General features: G+C 46.9%; 5 protein-coding genes across 5 annotated transcripts; 3 read left to right on the top strand and 2 right to left on the bottom strand.

Moving 5' to 3' along the window:
• Window positions 1–1,033: 1,033 nt before the first annotated feature.
• PAAG_07802 (proteasome component PRE6) lies at window positions 1,034–2,152 on the top strand (the record flags this gene model as incomplete). The annotated part of the gene is made up of 5 exons (XM_002790457.2): window positions 1,034–1,064; window positions 1,153–1,159; window positions 1,222–1,274; window positions 1,362–1,749; window positions 1,822–2,152. 5 exons carry the CDS (start codon window positions 1,034–1,036, stop codon window positions 2,150–2,152), a joined length of 810 nt encoding a protein of 269 aa, XP_002790503.1.
• Window positions 2,153–2,394: 242 nt separating this feature from the next.
• On the bottom strand, window positions 2,395–3,799 carry PAAG_07801 (zinc finger protein; the record flags this gene model as incomplete). Its single annotated transcript, XM_015846335.1, has 6 exons — window positions 2,395–2,476; window positions 2,557–2,658; window positions 2,763–2,824; window positions 2,897–2,970; window positions 3,557–3,630; window positions 3,687–3,799. 6 exons carry the CDS (start codon window positions 3,797–3,799, stop codon window positions 2,395–2,397), a joined length of 507 nt encoding a protein of 168 aa, XP_015700729.1.
• A 1,481-nt stretch (window positions 3,800–5,280) lies between these two features.
• On the bottom strand, window positions 5,281–5,859 carry PAAG_07799 (hypothetical protein; the record flags this gene model as incomplete). The annotated part of the gene is made up of 3 exons (XM_002790454.2): window positions 5,281–5,651; window positions 5,713–5,763; window positions 5,832–5,859. The coding sequence occupies 3 exons, from the start codon at window positions 5,857–5,859 to the stop codon at window positions 5,281–5,283; spliced, it is 450 nt and encodes a 149-aa protein (XP_002790500.2).
• Window positions 5,860–6,736: 877 nt separating this feature from the next.
• Window positions 6,737–10,919, top strand: PAAG_07798 (hypothetical protein; the record flags this gene model as incomplete). The annotated part of the gene is made up of 6 exons (XM_015846334.1): window positions 6,737–6,787; window positions 6,909–9,408; window positions 9,465–9,674; window positions 9,760–10,019; window positions 10,100–10,767; window positions 10,838–10,919. 6 exons carry the CDS (start codon window positions 6,737–6,739, stop codon window positions 10,917–10,919), a joined length of 3,771 nt encoding a protein of 1,256 aa, XP_015700728.1.
• Window positions 10,920–12,120: 1,201 nt separating this feature from the next.
• PAAG_07797 (hypothetical protein) lies at window positions 12,121–12,791 on the top strand (the record flags this gene model as incomplete). Its single annotated transcript, XM_015846333.1, has 4 exons — window positions 12,121–12,187; window positions 12,274–12,317; window positions 12,380–12,548; window positions 12,625–12,791. The coding sequence occupies 4 exons, from the start codon at window positions 12,121–12,123 to the stop codon at window positions 12,789–12,791; spliced, it is 447 nt and encodes a 148-aa protein (XP_015700727.1).
• Between the last annotated feature and the right edge of the window lie 226 nt (window positions 12,792–13,017).

Below are 13,017 nucleotides of genomic sequence, written 5' to 3'. Positions count from 1 at the left end.
ATGCATTCCATCTGACAGAAAATGAATTCGATTCGGCAACTATTGGTTATAAATTTTGTTTTTTCAAGGTGGATGTCTTTGACTACATTACCACCCAACGAACTTGATTTAACGTACCATTGACCACGTATTTTAACGAGACCCCACAACGCATTGAGATATTCATATTAAACATTAAAATTACACATGGAAAAGATCGTATAAATATATATGGATTAATTCATAGAATGCATTGCTTGTCTTTAATAAACCATCTGAAATGTGAAACTTACGATGTTCGAACACTTGAACTAGATGCGGGCATGGGAGAGCTTGGAGGAGGCATATCAATTTCTTCTGCCAGGGATAGCTCTCTGCAGATCTGATTACTGCTTTGAGCAGGTTGTATAGAGGCTGTCGAGTGTTTTAATCCCACTGTTGTCTTCTTCATAGGCCTCTTTTTGATGCCTGTGCCCACACCTGCTTTGCTAATGGCCAACAGACATATATTCTTAATTATATTCAAATAGTTATTATAATATATAAGTTATTGAGACATCCGTGGAATTTGTAGGTTAGTAAGCTCGTAGTAGAGAAACCTGAAAGGCTTCGATATCAGATTTCTTGCCCATATTGAATGTCGCCTGATGATTATTGCATGTATGCTAATAAACCATTCTACAAAACCTGGTGCCTTTCCGCAATCAGCTTAACCAGAGAAAGTCGACTCTTTTATTCAATGCCCCCAGCAATTAACAAGAAAAAATATTATCACTGTGTGGATCAATATAACTTAGATCAATTCCCGTAGACTGAAGTTTACCCTATATTAGACGCGCGCTTGGCGTCTATCCAATCAGGAGGCAGCCGCGATTCGTGTCCGGCACCCAGAATGGACAAACTCCCATATATTCTACTTAAAAGATAGCTCGGGACGACGCATACGAAAAACCTCGACAATCGCTTGTCTTCTTCCTATACACAATATATCTAATCTATTCGTCCTCTTTTGTCCATTGCTTTATCTTGTTACAGTGTCTCTCATTCCATAAATATGGCATCAGGATACGACAGAGCGCTTTCAGGTCAGTCAGCTAAGATTACAGCTCTCAAGCTGCGATGCATTGCGATTGCCTGACATGAAATACAAACCTCCTAACATTCTGTCTACAGTCTTTAGGTATGCTTGCGTATAAGGAGATATATCCGCTCTTCTTGACACTATTCTAACTCCGTTCGAAGTCCCGATGGTCATGTTTTCCAGGTAGAATATGCGCTCGAAGCTGTCAAGAGAGGTATGTGTTTGCGACGCACCACCGTACCAACTACCCCCTCATACTACGGTATAACTTTATATTGATATCCCCTCCTCAATGAGACAGGCACCTGCGCCGTCGGTGTGAAGGGCAAGGACATCGTCGTGCTGGGCTGCGAGAAACGCTCCGCCATGAAACTACAGGATACCCGCATCACACCCTCCAAGCTCTGTCTGTTAGACAACCACGTCTGCCTCGCCTTCGCTGGCCTAAACGCCGATGCCAGAATACTCGTCGACAAAGCCAGGGTAGAAGCACAGTCCCACCGCCTCACGGTCGAAGACCCCGTTACCATCGAATACATCACCAAGTACGTCGCCGGCGTGCAGCAGCGGTATACGCAGAGTGGCGGTGTGAGACCGTTTGGCATTAGTACGCTGATTGTTGGATTTGATCATGGCGATAAAGTCCCGCGTCTGTACCAGACGGAGCCTTCGGGGATTTATTCGGCTTGGTAAGATAGAGGTTTCTGCATGGGGATATTTATATGCGTATTTATCTTTCTAGGCTAACAGGCGGGCTACAGGAAAGCAAATGCCATTGGACGATCAAGCAAGACGGTCCGGGAATTTTTGGAGAGACATCACAAGGATGATATGGATAGGGAGGCAACGATTCAACTGACGATCAAGTCGTTGCTGGAGGTTGTGCAGACTGGGGCTAAGAATATTGAAATCGCCATTATGGCCCCCGGGAAATCTATGGAGCTACTACCCAGCGAGCAGATCGAGGCTTATGTTAAGAGTATAGAAGCCGAGAAACAGGAAGAGGCTGCGAAGAAGAAGACGGGCCGGGCTCCTGGGACAGGCACGGCGGCAATATTAACTAGGGGCGGAGGTGAGGGTGCCGAGAGTTGATCGTTCGTTTTTAATAATTGGTGTTGGCTATGATGGATGGGTTGTTTTACGCTGCCCTTGCTCTCGATCTAGAATTCCGTATCCCAGGCCTGTTCTTTTGTTGTGGAAATGGCCTTGAGATCATACAATATATTGCATTTTCAAATAGGGGAAAATGGAAGTGTCGTGAAAGTAGGTAAAAAATCATCATAAAATCATAAAAATTTCAGGAAAACTTAGGCATCCCATCACAAATCATAATCCTACCCAAGCCGATCGGGTGCGTCCTTGACATTGAAGATTGTCCGCTGGTCTTCCTGCCGGACACGTTCATCCTTCAACATTCTATTAACAACCTCAGAATATTAGACGTATCCATTGTACATTATCAGTCATAGTAGGAGTGGAGTGTAGCGTTCACTCACCTAGAATCAATACGGGCATCTTCTCCCTCTATCTTCAAGGCTGGCTTGGGAGTGACTGCCTCTAAGACAAAATGGTTATCGCAGTGCGGGCAATACTCGTCGCTGTTCAAGAGAAGGATTTTAACCCAAGTCACAAAAAATTAACGCCCCGCTACCAACCAACAAACAAACAACCTTCATCAGCCAGTTAAAAAGTTATGTTATACCTCTCCTCGAACTCCCGTGCATCTTTCCGGAAGCACTTCTTGCACTTCTTGCATGCGAATGTCTAGGCAGACACAGGGTCAGAATGACGCCCTTGTCCAAAACCGCTATTCAACGAGGGCAGGGGAAAACGCACCATATCGAACGACTGTAGCAGCTCATGCTTCTCCTGTTCCCGATGGCATTCTGCACAGTCGAACCATCGTTTGCCTGTGAGTATAGCAAGGATGAGGATTGGGACTAGGATCTAAAGATACCCTATTCTGGCGGTCCAATGCCCAAAATTGGGGGGGTTTTACTCACAGCAGGGCGAGCGGATGGAGACCTGGGCGTTCAGGATGTGTTTGCTAGGCGAACAAGCTGAATGAGCAGGGGACCAGGAGTTAAAAGAGGCAATAGAGAGAAAAATATAGAGAAGATCAGGAACTGGGTCAAAATGTGAAAGGGAGTCTATGCTCTCACCTACCACATGGCTCTATGGTATGTTGTTTAAAGAATGAAGGAAACGGCGGCGGCAGCAGCAGCAGCAGCAGTGGGCAAAAATTACGGAGATATATCTCTGTAATATTTTTTGATATTCTTTATTTATATATATCTTTGTTCCTGTACCCTGAACAAAATAAATGCAGGGCGCCAGAGGTCAAATAGACGGAGGTTTGAAGTTACCAGGCTTGAATCTCCTCGTCTTGCGCGAAGGGAATCTAGGCGTAACTACATCCAAGATACTTTTTCTGCGCGGTTGATTTACGGGTTCTATTGGTTCCTTATTGCCACTCGCGATTCCGTCGGGCAGTACCTAACACGTTAAGTTCAAGCAGTTTACCCGTGCCTTCGAGAATGCCGCCTTCGCCTTCGCCGTGATCCAAGTAGCTTGAAGTTTTGTTTTGTTTTACAACGTTTGGTTCATTAGAGGAGATTATGCTCACCGGGACTGGATAACAGGGAATTGAACCTCCACTGCTTCCCTCGCCATCAGCTCCTCCGTGTCTCCCTTCCCCCTCGAGGGGGGGTCAGTCAGAGCGCTAGTTAGGTGTCTCATAAATACTCAACAGGCTCGCCGCCAGACCTCAGCGTTACCCATGGTGTGGCTGGATCCCTAGGAGAAAGGCCGAACCAGAGGCTTCACCCGGCTGCATCCCTCAGTCTGCTCATGTAGCTGTTTGCCAGTCCACCCTGCTCAAAGGAGTTATCGGCCGCCCGTCATCCCCTCCCCTCCAGGAGCTTGAGTCGGCCGCGTCTTCCAACCTCCTGAGGCATCTGGGACACTATGTTTATGTCCGGTGTATTTGTTCTGGGTGTTCTCCCCAAGTTAGTTTCGAACTGCTCGGCCCGCGTTTGTTGGTGCTCTTGCACCCTGCTAGTGTGCGCTGCTCTTTCAATTGTGATGTTGCCGGTCTTTGCTGTGATCAGTCCTTTTGAGTCCAGTGGATTAAAACACATTATTTTATCTTTCCTTCAAAATGATTTCATTTCTCTTAGAAAATTTAGTTATATACTCTACTGTCGGAAGTTCTAGTTATATCTATGGAGTCTATAACAATTATACTTTACTCTCTAAGCCCTTTCACTATACACGGTATAGAATTGCTCCATTTCATACCCTAAAGATCTTCCTATAACTATGGAGTAATCTGAAATAGAATTTACTCCGTATCTGCTCATTCGGCTAACTGCCCAGATTCGGGTCAATGTGTTGCCCGGATTGGTAATAAGGAGCCAACTTGGATAAGACGTTGTTAAACGCCTGGCAGAAAAAGCACTTCAAAGTTGCCACGACCCCAAACGAGGATATAAATATCGAAGAATACGAATGTAGTTCTTGTAAATAAAGATGAAGGACTTCAGGTAACAAAATCTAGCTATTATATCCGTATCAGAAGAGGATTTTCAGAGAACATCATATAGCTCATAGAGATGAGTAGGCCCTCAAGATGCAGCCATCACTGGGAAAGGTGTAACAATTGCTTTGTCCGAGAGCAGGAGTCAGCCTTTCACGCTCACAAATTAGATCAGGTTTTAATCAAAAGACGAGATTCTATTTTGAACGTGAATTTTAACTGGAGAGTGAGGCCAATGGCTGCCTTTCAGTGTTGGCGCCCCACCCCTCTATTGATGCCCTTTGAAAGATTTGGAATTGCATCCTTCTTGTGTCACCATGTTGTAGCATCATATACGGTGGATTAGAGATTAGTAGTGCATTGTGAAGGGAAGCTCGGATTCTGAAGCTGTGGCTTTGTTTTCCTGCAAGCTGAGACCATGGTCCCGACAACATTTTCCGGCATTGATACAATGCCAGACACCTCTGGGGTGCACATTGAGAAACCCCCTTGTCGGACATTGCATATTCTCGAGCGATATTCTGGAAACTGTTGTTCTATCCAGTTCAGCTAAACCATAAACTGGTCAAGTTCTGATTCGGGTATTGTTCAGAGATGATATGCTCGGCTGGTCTCGTAGGATCCTCCGATCCTGATCTCTTCCTCCCGCCGTTGGCAGCCCTCCTTGGCTTTCGTTCTCATCCTAGCTAGTTTCCGGTGCTGAAAGCTGAGGTACTCCTTCCATTTCATCCACTTTGTCCTGCTGATTGGGGTCAAAGTGCAGGCGAATGTCGCCCTTGATGCCCTCATTTTTGTCGGTATCCAGGCACGACTTGCTGATACTGGGGGAATATCTCTGCAGTCTCGAGATTCCGCCGTTGGAACCCCTGAAAATAAATCCATGTCCATAGTTGCCCAAGTAAACCGCCTTTGGAACCCCAGTAGTTGATGATACCCCCCCATACTCACCACGGGTGCCTGGGTCGGTATACCAGAGTTTTTCCAGAGAAGATGCGGGTCTTCCGCCCTTCTTCATCTTCAGCCCAGTTTTCAGGATCTGCTGGATCAATCCGCCTGCGAATTATCAGCAATTTAAACGTCTAGTCACGCTTGCGTCAAGTTCGAGCGACCTTACTGCTTCGAGATTGCGTGTAGTATTTAGGTGTGTCCAGATCCGGACAGATATCTCCAGAACAGTTGGCATGATGTAAAAGTGGAAGCGAGAGTTTTTCTCTGGCTTGGACGGGAATTTACAGAAACTGGTTTTTGTCGTTCCCGGCATTTGTTGTTGCCTCCACTATTAATGAGCACGCTTCCTTCTCACCTGAAATCTATGGTTGCTCCCTACGATCTATTTTGACTATTTATTTTAATAACTTTTTTCTCAAATATAATTTTATACATTTTGAATAAATCTTTGATCTAAGCTAAAATCATTTTTAAATAATCTTCAGATTTTCACATAAAACCCATAAAGTTAAGAAATAATATATATATTTTTCTACATGCAATGTCATATAAACTAACTTATTGCTGCTTAATTTGAAATTTTTCAAATATGGACGAGGTGAGTTTCCAGTAGGTGATCACTTAATACGGTATTGTTTGTAGCTAGACATATGGTTGAAACGCGTCGCGGGTGGATTACGTTAGGCTGAGCCTGCGGAGAAAACAGTTGTTAGGGTTGCTGGAGCTTGCCCTCGCATCACGGGACAGAGAGCCGCGCAGCCCCTTGGACCTCGGGAGGTTTGCTCTCGAGATTTCCTCCGCGTTGAACAAACATCTCACCTCGACTCTCAACACCTGCGATACATACAACAAGACAACGAGATCATCCAAGGGCCAACTGCAACCCATCCCCCAGATCCCATCTTCCCCCGGACACAGGACCCGTTAAGGTTAGGGCGGTCTCGCTTGTGCTGGTGTGGGAACTGTAAAGCTATTGAGTTAGTTCTCCTTAAGTCGCTTTCTCCTGCCCACTCCTGCGCCGTCCCCTTAAACTTTTTGACGACCCAACATCAACTTCGTAGTTTTCTTATTCCACACAAACGGCCCTTCCCCCCCCCCAACCCCCCCCCCCCCCGGTCAGCGTCCTATACATGGTTGAAGAACAACATTGAGGGTCTTCTTTCGCAGCTAGCGTTTGCTGCAAATTCGCCATGGAGCACAGGAACAATAATGGCAATGACGGCACCGATGACGACTCCATTGTATGACCTCCAGCCCTACCTTTTTCATTTAGGTGAGAGTATAGCTACCTACATAATCTAGCTATTGCTTACTGCTAGGTAGATCTCTATGCTGACCTGAACCATTTTCCTCCTCATATAGAAACCGGTTTCCTCACTCCTCTCTCATTTCGAAAACCTTGCTCGTCTCAAACCCAATTCACATCATGCATGCCCGACTCCCGCATCTCACGAACATCGCGATTCCCCCTCAACGTTTCTGGAAACTCCGCACGTCGTCCTAGGCCGTGCCTCACTGGATCTACCGCGCCCGGACACCTCGATCTGGACAGCTTCCCACTCCCACTCCCACTCCCCGTCCTCGTCAGGATGGCTTCAAACATCAAGGAGAGATTCTGGAATTGCTACTCAAAACGCTGATGGCTCTCCCGGCAGGCGGATCCCCGCAAGACCGGTCTCGATGAATGTGTCGTCTGCCTCGTGGAAAGCCCCGGCTCTAACAGTAAATACTCCCCACTCTAGCTCTCAGAGGAACGTCATTCCGGCCGCAGAGAATCGCACGAGGGAACCCCAACAAGCCCCCGAATTATCACTTCCTGAACGTCCTCCACCCCGACGACCACCAAGCAACCAGAGCCAGCCGTCGAGTAGACCGAGCACGCCCTTAGTCGACTCCGCCGGGCTTGTCCCCGGCGGAAGCCCCCGTCAAACAGAACATTGGGCCCGCGATAGCAAAAGTAACTCTAAAAGCTCGTCTCACCCTCCCCCGGTTAATAGAGCTGAAAAGCCAAAAATCCCTGCTACCAAAAGATCCATCGCGGCTCCTCGTTTAGAAGCATCCAGCTCTCTTGCGCCTAAGTCGCGGCGGGCATCCTTGGACGACAAAATATCGCCCTTCACCACCCCTCCCAATACTCCTGACAAAACACCTCCCGGCTCCATTGCAACGAACGGGCATGCCTCGGCGGCCCTTATTCGCGAGCCTATCTCCGCTATTGAACCCGGACCTCTCAGTGCCCTCCATGATCCCACCCCCCTTAGTAACCCTTGTCGATCCGCAGCTTTGGAGGTCAAATCAACTGGATTTTCGGCTGTGAAAAGCGCAACAGCTGCACTTAACCGCGAAATTAAGCAACCCCCTCCGCCCCCGCCTTTAAAACGAAGCAATACAGGCTTTGCGAGGCCTCGGAATGCACGAGAAACTATAGATACACATGATGCCAGTGATAATCTGGAGGATCGACCAGGTCTGCCACCTCGCTCTCAGCCTCGAATGTCGCCTAAGGGTGTTGTCCCCTCACGGACCGGAGGACGCGAAGTACCGCCGCGATCTAAACCACCTCCCAGGCCCTCCTTTGATATTTCTTCTAAGACAGCCCCCGTTCCTAGCCCCTCCCTACGTATTGGAAGTGGCGAGTCCAGCACCAATTTCCTTCCCCCTCGAAGAGACAGCGCTGCTATCGTTGGACGAATACCCAGCGAACCTGTACAGTCAAATCCCACACAATTTGCGCGGTCGCCTATGCGTTCTGTAGAATCCCTCTCCTCCTCCCCTATATCCAACCAACGGCAGATAGGTAGGTCCGCTCTCGTTGAGTCAGACGAGTCCGAATATACTTTCGACGATGCGCCAATTCCCCACACAGACTACCCCGATTTCTCCAATACAAACCGTCGCCCACCAGTTTTCCGAACCGGGACCAGAGGCATCCATACAAAACATGATAGTCGAGTTTTTGATGTCTGTGGGAACTATGCATGTACGACGGGCTACTTTACACGCGTCTGGGACTTGGTCAGTGGAGAGCAAGTGTTAGGATTGAACCATGGAGAAACAATCAAAGGTTTATCTATCGCGTTTAAACCGGGTAATACAATGCATGACGAAGGGAAACTACTTTGGCTAGGCACGAGCGCAGGGGAAATTCATGAAGTTGATATTCAAACACAGTCGATTGTGTCCTCGCGGACATCGCCGTCCCGGAGAGAAATTATCAAGATCTATCGGCACAAAAAGGAACTTTGGACCCTGGACGATGACGGCAAATTACTTCTCTGGCCCCCGGATGAATCTGGCGCGCCAAATCTACAGTACAGTTACAGCCATCCGTATGATAGGGTCGTGAGAGGACATACGTTCTCTATGGTTGTTGGAGATCAATTATGGCTCGTGTGCGGGAAGGAAATCCATATATATCGCCCCAGTGCCAAGGATGCCAGTTTCCAAGTCCTCAAGGGACCATTGGGCAAGTCGGATGCCGGTGAAATCACATCGGGTACCACCAGCACAAAGGATGACGACCTTGTGTACTTTGGCCATGCTGATGGCAAAGTTAGCATTTATTCCTCCAAGGATTACTCCTGTCGGGCAACTTTGAACGTGAGCTTGTACAAGATCAATTGTTTAGCTATGGTTGGCGATTATTTATGGGCTGGTTATAAAACGGGCATGATCTATGTTTACGACACTTCTACGAAGCCTTGGACGGTCAAGAAGGACTGGCAAGCGCATGACCATGCCGTCTGCGGGTTGATACTGGATTCAAGCAGTGTTTGGACTGTTAATCGGTTGCAAGTTGTGTCACTTGGGGTTGATAATTATATTCGGCTTTGGGATGCAATGCTGGAGGACGACTGGCTTGGTTCGTCTGGTCCTTATTCCCTCTGTTTCCTTGTACTTGAAATTAATCCTTTTTAGAAACACGAATGCATAGCAGGGACATCGAGTACTGTCAGTTCCGTGAAATCAGTGCTGCTGTCGTTACTTGGAACGCTGGTGCTGCGATCCCCGGTAACCTAAGAGATAATAAATTCATTCGAGACGCAATCCATCCCGAAAACCCGCCTGATATTCTTGTTTTTGGATTTCAAGAACTTGTGGACCTTGAAAACAAGAAGATCACTGCCAGTAAGTGACAAATTTGTTCCTACAAATATTTCCTACAAAGGACGTTTTCACAGTTTTTTATACTAACAGAAGAACCCTTTAACAGAAAGTATTCTCATGGGCAGTAAGAAGAAGGATAGCTCTGACAAGGAGCACATGAGTCGACAGTATCGCGTTTGGAAGGATTATCTTGCAACCTGCATTCAAGCCATCATGCCTCTTGATCAGCCCTACGTTCTTCTTCACACTTCAACCCTCATCGGCCTATTCACATGTGTTTTTGTCAGGGAAGCAGAGCGGGAAAGGATCAGAAGTTTAAACGCTGTGGAAGTTAAACGGGGAATGGGTGGGTTGCATGGCAATAAGGTTCGTCTATGCTCGAAGCAATTTACACCTCTTTCTTCTTCCTCGTCATTAGCCAAGGCTTAGAGACCAAAAAAACACAGGGTGCCCTCATCCTCCGTTTCATCCTCGACGACAGCTCCCTCTGTTTTGTCAACTGCCATCTGGCAGCCGGCCAAAACCACACAGCCCACCGCAACAACGACATCGCCGCAATCCTCGAAAGTAGCTCCCTCCCCATGGAAACAAACTACTCGTCCCGAATCGACCTCTTCGTCGGCGGCGGCGACGGCACTTTGATCCTCGACCACGAAATCTGCATCCTAAATGGCGATCTCAATTACCGTATAGACTCCATGCCCCGTAATACTGTCATCGACGCTGTTAAAGCCCACAACCTCCCCAAACTCCTAGATCGTGATCAGCTCCTTGCCTCCCGCCGTAAGAACCCGGGATTCAGGCTCCGCTCCTTCAACGAGGCACCTATTACTTTCGCACCCACATACAAGTACGATGTGGGCACCGACCAGTACGACACCAGCGAGAAAAAGCGGTCACCGGCGTGGTGTGACCGTCTGCTCTACCGCGGTTTTGGTAGGATTAAACAGCTCGAGTACCGCCGGCATGAAGTTAAAGTGTCGGACCATAGGCCTGTCAGTGGACTGTTTAAGATGCGCGTCAAGACTATATTTCCGGATAAACGCACGCATGTGTGGGAGTCGTGTCTGGAGGAGTTTTTGGAGGAGAAGCGGCGGTTGGCCTCGGATGCTAGGTAAGATTTCTATAATAGATACGCCGACCTCCCGCCGGATTTACTGGTTGGCTAACGTTTTATTAAATAGCATCGATTATCTGGTGCGCATTCTTGGTCTGAATCCGCAAGAAGCAAGGTCCTTAATCGCTTCTGGAACGGGGGCTAAATAGTTCCATCCTATGTTCTGCCCACGCACATAAGCGTGGATGTGTACAAACACTGCTCTACCACTCCTCCAACTTCCGCTCGTCCTCCTCTTGCTTTTTACATCACTCAATCACTCACAGCACGCCATCGCACTCAGTCAAGATGCTGTTTCTATATTTGTATAACAGGAGCTTCTTCATGCTTGCTAAGTTTGCTTTCACTTTTCTCTTTCTTTTCCTTTTTTTCTCTTTTTTTTTTTCTTTTTTTTTTTTTTTTTGGTTGTGTGCTGCCCATTCATTTTAAAAAGCCCCCGTCTTTACCTGTCCTGTCATCGGAAATTGGAGAAGGAAATCACATTGCCCCAGGTGGACTCTATCAATTTTACTTTCCTTATACTTATCCTTACCAGTTAACGACGCCAGATGATTTTATGATTTTGATTTGATTTATAAAAGACACGACATGCAGAATGAGATTGCATCCATGCACGCATCGTTTTTCCGCTATCGTTTACCTCGGTTTCTTCTACATTGATTTAATGAGCTTGCGGAATGGATGCCTATTCTTTACACCTAATCTATTTAATAAGGATATTATTAAATTAGACACGAAGCAGCCGTAGTTGCTTTACATGGCGGTTATGGATGGATACTTGATATTGATAGGGTCGAGGGTTTAAGTTTTAATGTATGTTTTTATTTTCCCTTTTACTTTTATTTCTTGGTTATTCTATTTCGATTCTTTTTGTAGTTGAGCATTGTGCTTATAATTAGAGTTAGGCAGATTAGACATTAGATGATTTTGTTTCTGGTGTCGAGTTCGGTGATATGACTTCAATACGTCCACGACAATGATACGAAACTGTCAAACAGGATTGTTTCAACTCGCTACACCAAATATTTATCCACCTAAAACACTGCAAAACTGATGATTTGATCCTTTTTGTTCATTTCCTTCCGGAATTCTGAAGAACCGATGCAAAATATGTCTCAGAATTGATTTTTGTATATGGAATAGCTGGCTGGCGTAAGCCATGTAAGAAAATTTGGGTAAAATTGGGCATTCCACGGTTATGTTCGTGAGACCATAATCTTCCGTTCGCGAAGTGATCGGATGCCTGTTCTAAACAACCAGGCACAAAAACAACGCCTCTAACAAACCAAAATCGTCACATAATCACCCTCAAGATGGCCCTAGCAGTGAAGAACAAATATATCCTTCGTGATGGATACGACTGGGACAATTGGTACAAGGACGAATGCTCCGTGGCAGTTTCACGAGGGTACTGACGGTATATCGATCTTGACGCCGAAGAGATCGAACCGCCCAAAGAACCCGAAATCTATGAGATCGGAGATGATGCTGATCCTCAACTAGTCATTCTTGAACTAGCCCCAGGCTCCGACACACCGGCTGACCTGGTCGAGCGGACTCTTGCATACTGGAAACATCTCTCAAACGGGCTCTCCTGTGCTGCTTGAAGCAGGAGACGACGGGATTTGTGGCGAATAGGCTTGCATATGCGCTTCTACGTGAGGCGGTGCATCTGATGCGTGAAGGGGTTGTTGGGGTGGAGGAGCTGAATTCTATCGTTGAGAACTCTATGGGCCGGAGGTGGACGGTGGCGGGGCCGTTCAAGTCATATCATATGGGTTGGTGGGGAAGGGGGTGTGAGGGCTTTCTTCGACAAGATTGGGGGAACGGTGCAGGCTTGCTGGGAGGATCAAGGTTCTGTTAGGTTTGGGAAGGGTGAGGGTTGGGAAGAGGGGATATTTGGGGGGACTGAGGGGGCGTATGGACCATCTGCTGCATTAAGTGTGCGAGAGAGAGATGAGAAGACGAAAGCAGCGCTGAAGGCCAGAGGTGAAGGGCTGGTACAGAAGAAGTTGGGCTGAGAAAGCAATTTTTCGAGCAGGGCTTGATACATAGTCACTATAACTATATATTTCAGAGAGTATTCATATCACATTCTATGAGGGATTAGAGATAGTTCACAGACCGGGTAATCTCAAAAAAATCCCGAGTGCCCATGTTTCACGCCTTTTTGGCAATTGCATTTCATCTATATTAAGTTATTAGCAAGTGGAATTAAATCCGTAAACATAAGAAACAAACCATACA

Source organism: Paracoccidioides lutzii (genome assembly GCF_000150705.2).
Source record: "Paracoccidioides lutzii Pb01 unplaced genomic scaffold supercont2.25, whole genome shotgun sequence".
Taxonomy (NCBI): Eukaryota; Fungi; Ascomycota; class Eurotiomycetes; order Onygenales; family Ajellomycetaceae; genus Paracoccidioides; species Paracoccidioides lutzii.
The sequence above is the reverse complement of the archived record's forward strand: the minus strand, read 5'-3'. Positions and strand labels throughout refer to the sequence as shown.